The sequence below is a fragment of the Sciurus vulgaris genome, assembly GCF_902686455.1.
Source record: "Sciurus vulgaris genome assembly, chromosome: 2".
Taxonomy (NCBI): domain Eukaryota; kingdom Metazoa; phylum Chordata; class Mammalia; order Rodentia; family Sciuridae; genus Sciurus; species Sciurus vulgaris.
Window position 1 is genome coordinate 81724424 of NC_136462.1, and position 10817 is coordinate 81735240.

A 10817-nucleotide genomic window follows, 5' to 3' on the forward strand; every position below is an offset into this window, starting at 1 on the left:
CACCAAATGCACAGAATCACAACAGATCCACACCAAGGCACATTATAATGAAAATGCCTAACATTCAAAATAAAGATAGAATTTTGAAGGCCGTGAGAGAAAAACATGAGATTACATATAGGGGGAGACCAATACAGATAGCAGCCGACTTCTCAACTCAGACCCTAAAAGCTAGAAGGGCCTGGACCAACTTATTTCAAGCTCTGAAGGAACATGGTTGCCAACCAAGAATCCTATACCCAGCAAAACTAACCTTCAGATTTGAAGATGAAATAAAATCCTTCCATGATAAACAAAAGTTAAAAGAATTTACAAATAGAAAGCCTGCACTACAGAAAGTCCTCAATAAAATATTCCATGAGGAGGAAATGAAAAACAACAATGGAGGTCAGCAAAGGGAGGAACTACCTTAGAGAAAAAGCACTCAAAGGAGAAACCAAGCCAACTTAAAAACCAAAAATAAGCCAAATGACTGGGAATACAAACTATTTCTCAATAATAACCCTGAATGTTAATGGCCTAAACTCATCAATCAAAAGACATAGACTGGAAAATGGATTAAAAAGAAAGACCCAATAATATGCTGCCTGCAAGAGACTCATCTCATAGAAAAAGACATCCACAGACTAAAGGTGAAAGGATGGGAAAAAACCTACCATGCACATGGACTCAGTAAAAAAACGGGGGTTTCCACCCTTATATCAGATAAAGTGGACTTCAAGCCAAACTTAGTCAGAAGGGATAAAGAAGGACATTTCATACTGCTTAAGGGAACCATAAATCAGGAAGACATAACAATAGTAATATCTATGCCCCAAACAATGGTGCATCCCTGTACATAAAACACATCCTTCTCAATTTCAAGAATCACATAGATAAAAACACAATAATTCTGGGTGACTTTAATGCAGCACTGTCACCACTAGATAGATCTTCCAAACAAAATCCAACCAAAGAAACCATAGAACTCAATAACACAATCAATAACGTAGACTTAATAGACCTATATAGAATATTCCATCCATCAACAAGTGGATTCACTTTCTTCTCAGCAGCACATGGAACCTTCTCGAAAACAGACCATATGTTATGCCACAAAGCAGCCCTTAGGAAATGCAAAAAAATAGAGATACTGCCTTGTGTTCTATCAGATCATAATGGACTGAGAGTAGAAATCAATGACAAAATAAAAAAAGGAAATTACTCCAACACTTGGAGACTAAATAATATGCTATTGAATGAAACATGGATAACAAAAAACATCAGGGAGGAGATTAAAAAATTCTTAGAATGATGATACAACATATCAAAATCTCTGGGACACTATGAAAGTGGTACTAAGAGGAAAATGCATTGCATGGAGCGTATTCCAGAAAAGAACGAAAAGTCAACAACTAATATTACAGCTCAAAGCCCTAGAAAAAGAAGAACGGAATAATAACAAAGGTAGTAGAAGAAAGGAAATAATTAAAATCAGAGCTGAAATCAATGAAATTGAAACAAAAAAAAACTATTCAAAAATTGACAAAACAAAAAGTTGGTACTTTGAGAAAGTAAACAAAATAGACAAACCCTTAGCCACACTAACAAAGAGAATAGAGAAGACTCAAATTACTAAAATACATAATGCAAATGGAAATATCACAACAGACACAACTGAGATACAGAACATAATTAGAAGCTACTTTGAAAATCTGTATTCCAACAAAATAGAAAGTACCGAAGACATTGACAAATTTCTAGAGACATATGCTCCTCCCAAACTGAACCAGGAGGACATACACAATTTAAACAGATCAATATCAAACAATGAAATAGAAGAAGCCATTAAAAATCTACCATCCAAGAAAAGCCCAGGACCAGACAGATTCTCAGCCAAGTTCTACAAGACCTTCAAAGAAAAACTCACTCCAATACTTCTCAAAGTATTCCAGGAAATAGAAAAAGAGGGTACCCTACCGAACTCATTCTATGAAGCTAATATCACCCTCATACCCAAACCAGGAAAAGACACATCAAGGAAAGAAAATTTTTGGCCAATATCCTTGATGAATATATATGCAAAGATTCTTAAAATATTGGCAAACTGTATCCAAAAACATATTAAGAAAATCGTGCACCACGATCAAGTGGGGTTCATCCCTGGAATTCAAGGATGGTTCAACATTCATAAATCAATAAACATAATCCATCATGTCAATAGACTTAAGGATAAGAATCATATGGTTATTTCAATTGACGCAGAAAAAGCATTCGACAAAACACAACACCCTTTCATGCTGAAAACACTAGAAAAAATAGGGATAGTAGGAACATACCTGAACATTGTAAAGGCTATTTATGCTAAGCCCATGGCCAACATCATTCTTAATGGAGAAAAACTGAAACCATTCGCTTTAAAAACAGGAACAAGACAGGGATGTCCTCTTTCACCTCTTCTATTCAACATTGTCCTCGAAACTCTAGCCAGAGCAATTAGGCAGACTAAAGAAATTAAAGGGATACGAATAAGAAAAGAGGAACTTAAGCTTTCACTATTTGCGGATGACATGATTCTATATTTAGAGGATCCAAAAACCTCCTCCAGAAAACTTCTAGACCTCATCAATGAATTCAGCAAAATAGCAGGCTATAATATCAACACACATAAATCTAAAGCATTTTTATATGCAAGCGACGAAACAGATGAAAGGTAAATGAGGAAAACAACTACATTTGCAATAGCCTCAAGAAAAATAAAATAAAATACTTGGGCATCCATGTAACCAAAGAGGTAAAAGATCTCTACGATGAAAACTACAAAACATTGAAGGAAGAAATTAAGGAAGACCTCAGGAGTTGGAAAGATCTCCCATGTTCTTGGATAGGCAGAATTAATATTGCCAAAATGGCCATACTACCAAAAGTGCAATACAGATTCAATGCAATTCCAATTCCAATCCCAGTGACGTACCTCACAGAAATAGAGCAAGCAATCATGAAATTCATCTGGAAGAACAAGAAACCCAGAATAGCTAAAGCAATCCTTAGCAGGAAGAATGAAACAGGGGGTATCAAAATACCAGAACTTCAACTACACTACAAAGCAATAATAACAAAAAGAGCATGGTATTGGCACCGAAATAGACAGGTAGATCAATGGTACAGAATAGAGGACATGGACACAAACCCAAATAAATACAATTTTCTCATACTAGACAGAGGGGCCAAAAATATGCCATGGAGAAAAGATAGCCTCTTCAACAAATGCTGCTGGGAAAACTGGAAATCCATATGCAACAGAATGAAACTAAACACCTATCTCTCACCCTGCACAAAAATCAACTCAAAATGGATCAAGGACCTTGAAATCAGACCAGAAACCCTGCAGATTACAGAAGAAAAAGTAGGTCCAAATCTTCACCTTGTTGGCTTAGGATCAGACTTCTTTAACAGGACTCCCATAGCACAAGAAATAAAAGCAAGAATCAATAACTGGGATACATTCAAACTGAATAGCTTTCTCTCAGCAAAGGAAACTATCAGCAATGTGAAGGGAAAGCCTACAGAGTGGAGAATATTTTTGCCAATCATACTTCAGATAGAGCACTAATTTCCAGAATCTATAAAGAACTCAAAAAACTCTACAGGAAGAATACAAATAACTCAATCAACAAATGGGCTAAGGAAATGAACAGACACTTCACTGAAGAAGATGTACAAGCAATCAACAAACATATGAAAAAATGTTCACCATCTTTAGTAATAAGAGAAATGCAAATCAAAACTACCCTAAGATTCCATCTCACCCCAATCAGAATGGCGATTATTAAGAACACAAGCAACAATAGGTGTTGGCGAGGATGTGGAGAAAAAGGTACACTCATACATTGCTGGTGGGGTTGCAAATTAGTGCAGCCACTCTGGAAAGCAGTATGGAGATTTCTCAGAATGCTTGGAATGGAACCACCATTTGATCCCACTCCTTGGCCTATACCCAAAGGACTTAAAATCAGCATACTACAGAGATACCACCACATCAATGTTCATAGCTGCTCAATTCACAATAGCCAGACTATGGAACCAAACTAGATGCCCTTCAATTGATGAATGGGTAGAGAAACTGTGGTATATATATATATATATACACACACACACACACACACACAATGGAATATTACTCAGCCATAAAGAATAATAAAATTATGGCATTTGCAGGCAAATGGATGAAATTGGAGAATATCATGCTAAGTGAGATAAACCAATCTAAAAATTCCAAGAGACAAATGATCTGACTCATAAGCCGATGATGACACGTAATGGTGGTGGGAGGGGAGCAAGAATGGAGGAAGGAGGGACTGTATAGAGGGAAAAGAGGTGGGAGGGTTGGGGGGGAAGGAAAAAAAAAGAAATATATTATGAACTGTGTATGTAGTTTAAAACTTTTTTAGTATCCAGCTTAAAAATTTAAAAATTATAGTTAAATTACATATTTTATTTAACCCAGTATTTAAAAATTGATAGTTTCAACATGTAATTAATATAAAAATTTATGAGAGCTTTTTACATGCTTGCTCTACTAAATTTGTGCAAATCTGATACACATTTCGTACTTACAGGCAACCTTAATTCAGACTAGCATTTTTCAAGTGCTCAATAATCACATGTTGGTAATGGCTCTTGGTTGAGTGGTGTAGTGATAGGGCCTAAAACAGTATCTTGATTGACTATGGCACTTCAACACAAACTCTGTGCTTTGAACCAACTGGTCTTTTGATTGTTCATTTTGTGTGCTTAATTATGCTTGATATGCCAACAACTTTATGCATTTCATAAAACATTTACTTTGAGTAGGAAAAAAAATTAAAAAATTAAAACAATAAAGAAATGGAAATTATATCTGAAAACCTACATAACTATATTACTATGCATGCTTTCTCAAGTTTGTTGGTTTCTTCTTAGCTGTGTTGCCATTTGGGAAAAAACTGGGTCCATTCAGTCATCATGACAATATATTAATATATATGGTATTATATGTGCGTATATAAGCATGCCTCTCCAAACATCTATGATTTTCATATCAGAGCCCAAGAATATGAGGGTTTATTGCTTCATGGCAGTGTTAGGGGTGGATGTCCATTGAGGGTGAGACTAGATTTAGGGCTAGAGAATGAACATACAAAAATTTGGCTCTGATAATAAAATCATAGATGATTTTACAGATATATTTATATACTCACATAATATCATATATATGAATATATTGTCATGAGGATGCATGGTCCAATTTTAATCCCAAGAGCAACACACAGCAATCCAGAAACCCATTCAATGTACATGATTATATATAAGAAAATATATGTAAAAATATATATGAAGACCTATATAAATATATACAGTTTTATATATGATTAGGTTTGGGATTATGTGTTTGGTTAAGGTTTTTTTTAAGATAGGATATGAATAAATAAATATAACATTCATGTAAAATGTTTATATGAATTTATACATGAACATAAATTTATATAACAGCTTATATAAAAATATGTATAAATTTATGTATATCATTATTGGTAGTGTTAATGATATGATTGGGTTATCATTGTTGTTCAGGTTAAAGTACAAATATATTTATGAATATTCCTTTCCCTTCTCTTTCTTCCATCTTGTGATCTATACTCTGTATCCCTCACTTCTAATCTTTTCAAAGAACAGAGAGGTCTGAGCTCAGGGTTTATACAGAGCTCCATACAACTTCATTGGAACCATTTAAACAATGGCCCCCTGCATTTCTATTGTGAATGCTTCATTATCAGGACCAGTGTAGTTTACTGTATAAATGAACTGCTTCATACCTAACCCTCTAAGGAACTTTGGTAGTTCTTTCACAAATTGAGACCTTGGGGGAGTCATAGGTTAACCCCCCATATCACGCCAAGCATTTTTATAAGAAGTATCATCCAGGCCAATAAAAAGATGGGTTAGTGTTAGGGTTAGAGTTAGGGTTAGGGAGGGGGGCAAGTATGGAGGAAGAAAGTACTGTGGGTAAAGAGGGATGGGAGGGGTGGGGGGAAGGGGAAAAAATAACAGAATGAATCAAACAACATTATTGTATGTGGATTTATGATTACACAAATGGTATGCCTTTGCGCCATGTACAAACAGAGAGACAACATGCATCCCATTTATTTACAATAAAAAAAAAAAAAAAAAAGATGGTACGGTTGTCATTAACAACTGATGTAAACATTCCTATAGCGTGTAGGGGTGTAGTGTGTGATGAGTGAGGCAAATTTTCTCACTTCACTCCCTGATAGGAGTATGCCTTCAGTTACAGTGTCCTTAAGCCACAAAAATAATTATGTTTTCCCTTGTTTTATGCCTAAACCTGTTTCCAAGTTCTACCAGTTCAGCAGCAGTAGAATCTCTCCTGCAGATATGCATTTGCTGGTCATGAGGGGGCAGCTCCTTTCCAGTCACTCCCACCAGCTGTGGCTGATCTGTCTTTACCTTTTGAGTTACGACTAATCGGGTCCCTGAAACTGTCAACTCAATCTGCTAATCCCAGTTAGCTCTTGGTAAGTGTTTACATTTCAGGTTAGTAAATTGGAAGACTACGATTTCCAAATTTTTGTCCACAATCCTCACACAAGTAATTGCTCAGCATTCACTGCTGAAGTTAAATATGCTTCATGCTCCCGCTTTAATTTCTCCTGCAATTGCTTGAAATGCGTTTGGGCCTATAACTCTGCTTCAATTGTTGCCCACAGAACCATGAGGAGGGACCAAGCATAGTTTTTTCTTCTTCTTTAGATCATATTACTTGCCCGTGACCAACAGTATTTCCCCGAATCCTTGAGGTCTTTGGTGGGGAGCATTACATTCTCACGAGGTTGGGCACTAGACGTGTATGTAAAGGGGCACAAGGGAAATTTTGGGGTTGATGAAACTCTTCTATATCATGATTATGAAGGTTTCATGACTGTACATTTGTCAAAACTTATAAATACACCTAAAAGAATATTTATTTTCTATATATAAACTGCACTTCGAACATGAAGAAAGAATGTGTGGCACTGTGACTAAGAATTGCTTGTAGATTTCTCTTAAGTGTCAGTATTTTCTTCCCTGTTATTTGTATATAGAATCAGGAAAAAGAATACAAATATTAGTGTTTTCCATGATTCAGGAGTTGTAACAGCAAAAGTCTTTTTATGATTTTTCCCTTCATTTTAACCCTGAGATTCATCCAGGGAGAGTTGGAAGAAACAATACTTACCCAATCACAGACAAGGTAACTCTCAATGCACATGTTGAGCTGAATCTTTCCCACAAAGGCAGATTCTGGTCCCTGATTGAGGTTTAGAGGTCGTGTGCCTCCAGAATACTCAGAAAGAGAACACAAATGCTGAGGACCTCATATTCAGTCTTTGTCCAAATTTCAGTAATCTGTCAAGTATGCCAGGCACTCGTTGGAACAAGTAAGTAGTGGAAGGAGGGCAGAGCATGTACTTACCAATACTGTCAGAATCAGAGATTCTGTACCATATGTTGATGGTAGGAAGTAGGTTAGGAGAGGGATAAAATAATACCTTCTAATAATGATAGTTCACAAAATCACACAACAAAGTTAGCACTAGATTATTTTATTTATTTTTGGATCTAGGATCTGAGCACAGGACCTTGTATATACTGTGCTGTACAACTGAGCTACCTCCCAAACCCCAGAAATTATTTTTAAAATAATGATGTTGAGGAAATAGTTAACTCTTTGGAGGGAAAAAGATAGTAATGAGTTTTATAGTGAGATGGCGGTAGAGTACATAGCATGATTTACAAAATAGTTATATCACAAATGTTTGACTACTTGTTTAACAGTTTTTAAGGCACATCAACTAATCAGTAATATACTTGTTAAAAAACCTCTAGATTTCTATAAATATTCAAAGCACTTTCATGACATATGCTCTGAGATATTTCTAAACAGTTATAATTCAGTCTGCGTGATAAGTTTTATCCATAAAATTGTTGTTTGTTCAGTATGAAACAACCAGGGTGGATGTCAGAGGCAATTTATGTAGGAAATTAGCAGTTGAAATATGAGTATCCTAGTATTCAATGTGTTATCTTCTCTCTCTGGCATAATTTTAGTTCTTCTGGATAAGTATGACAATTCCAATAAAAAAAAACATAGAGTCTCTTTAGATTTATGCTGAAGTTGAAAGTCAGCAAGCATCTTCCCCCAGAGTCATTTACCATACATTTCTTTTGCCTTTCATTCAGTTCCTGGCCTAGTGGCCTAGATTGCAGAGGTACATTATGACGAAGATGAGGAGGAAAACTTGGAGCAGAAGTAGTATAATGTAAAAATTTGGACAGGGATGGCCTTTGTGAACTTTCTCTCTTTCCAGAAGTCTTTTTTTTTTTTTTTAACTGTAGCAGACATAATTTTGGATACCTAAATCTTCTATTTATGCTCAGACAGCCTACCTCTCTACCTCATTGCTGTCATCAAATCCCTTGCTCCAGCTTAATGACATGCATAGTTCTTCAAACAAGTCATGTTCAATGTTTCCATGCATTCTCACATCCTATTAAGTTCATCTGTGATGTCTGCTTTCTCCACCTAGCTGACGCTTGCTGTAAATGCCTCCTTCTGGAAACCCTCCCCACCTCTTCCCTGATTTGAGACCACCCTTCCGCACACCCATAACACCCTGTGCATTGGGTAACAGCACGGCTTAAGCTACTGCACAAGTGCAAATTTGTTCATGCTTTCATCCATTGGGTGTAAGTAAACTGGAAACCTTGGGTATATCTTCTGTCACTCAGTGGGTTCAGGTAATGTGTGAATAATGGTTGAATGCACTTTACCTGTGCAAGTGTGTAGGTAAAATTTAATACACATTAGCCAGTGATTACTCAGAAAATGAAGTTTGCTACCACCGAGCAGTAGTGACCTAGACAAACAATTATGGTTATGTGTCATCTTTGTGCATTCTGTAGACACAGATTACCAATAACAGGAAAACAAATAACAGCAATAAAGTGCTTTTTTAGAGTTAAAAAAGGATGAAACTGTGCTGGTGTTACAGCTCAGTGGTAGAGCACTTGTCTAGTATGTACAAAAATATGGGTTCTGTCCCTGGCTCCACTTTAAAAGGAAAAAAATTATAATAAAAGATGGTATAAATGAGTATACAGATGAAGAAACTGAATTAAAGGGGATTTTTTTTAATTCTTAAAAAACTTGTAAACATGGGACATAAAGATACACCTGACAGGCTGAAGATATCATTTTTTTTTTTTTCTCAGTGGTGCTGAGGATTTGAATCTAGGGCCTTGTGCATGCTAGGCAAGCACTCTATCAATGAACTATATCCCAACCCCAATGTCATGGTTTTTAACAATTAACAAAGATGGATCTGCTTTTTAGCCATTAAATTTACTGCTTCTCTATGGAACTTGGAAGGCATGAAAAATGAATTCCTTAATAGTGCCCAAACAAAACAAAGTCTCTTCAAAAGTGTTACCTAAAAGTGTGTTTTGAATTTCTGTGTTTAGTCCTCATTTTCTTAATGGCTGCTTTTACCTCTTGATTTCTTAATGTATAAATAATAGGATTCAAGAGAGGTGTGAAAATAGTGTAAAACACAGAAAGTATTTTATCTAGAGAGTATTGACTGAAGGGCCATACATAGATAAAGACACAGGGAGCAAAGAAGAGAGTCACAACTGTGATGTGAGCTGAGAGAGTGGAGAAGGCCTTAGAGGATCCACTGGCAGCACGGTGCCTAACGGAGTATATTATGACGGTGTAGGAGACAAGTAAGAGGAGGAAACAGACCAGGGACAGGAGGCCACTGTCAGCAATGACCAGGAGTTGTAGCAAGTAGGTATCCTGGCAGGCAAGTTTTATCACAAGGGGAAGGTCACAGAAAAAGCTGTCTACAACATTGGGACCACAAAAGGGCAAAGTCAACATGAAAGCCATCTGACTAGATGAATGGACAAATCCAACTGCATAGGAGGATAACAGCAGTCCAATGAGCAGCCGGGGGTTCATGATGGTCATATAATGGAGAGGTTTGCATATGGCAACATACCTGTCTATTGCCATGGCTACAAGCAACATCATCTCACTCCCACCGAGGAGGTGCATGAAGAACATCTGAGAATAGCATCCCCACCAGGAGATGGTCTTCTGTTCTCTGAAGAAATCCACAATCATCTTAGGTGTAGCAAAAGAAGCCAGGATCATATCAATACAGGAGAGATTGATAAGCAAAAAGTACATTGGTGTGTGAAGGCATGAGACAAAGGCGACAGTGACCAAGATGAGAATGTTTCCCAACAAAATCCCCACATAGACCACAGAGAATACCAAGAAGAATAAAATCTGAAGATTCTGAGACTGGGAAAGTCCCAGCAAAATGAATTCAGACACCACTGAATGGTTTACTTTTTCCATATTGTTAGCTCTATACCATAATGATCAAAATGAAAGATAATAAGAGGCAGGCAAATTGTGTTTGCAGAAGTAAGAGGTTCTTATTTGTGTCCAACTTTGCTGCTTGGTCAGAGAGCTGGCATCTAAAAATATCCTCTAGTTTTGTGGAATTTGGTCATTGTTTTCCTTAATGGCACAGGGAAATACACTAAACAGTTAATAGAATTCTGAAAGGCAAAACCAAAAAATAGTATGTCAAACTGCAAATGTATGGAATGAGAACTAGAATCAGAAGACCTCCACAGAGCCCAAACTGAGCTACCCACTGGGCATCATAGGGCAAGAAACTCATTTTGAGAGCTAAGTTTCCTATTTGGTTAAACTGGAG

The 10817-nt window shown here is 36.6% G+C and overlaps 1 protein-coding gene across 1 annotated transcript; it reads right to left on the reverse strand.

Annotated features, from left to right (window-relative positions):
* Positions 1-9508: 9508 nt before the first annotated feature.
* On the reverse strand, positions 9509-10450 carry LOC306655304 (olfactory receptor 4K13; the record flags this gene model as incomplete). Its single annotated transcript, XM_079129683.1, has 1 exon — positions 9509-10450. One exon carries the CDS (start codon positions 10448-10450, stop codon positions 9509-9511), a length of 942 nt encoding a protein of 313 aa, XP_078985809.1.
* Between the last annotated feature and the right edge of the window lie 367 nt (positions 10451-10817).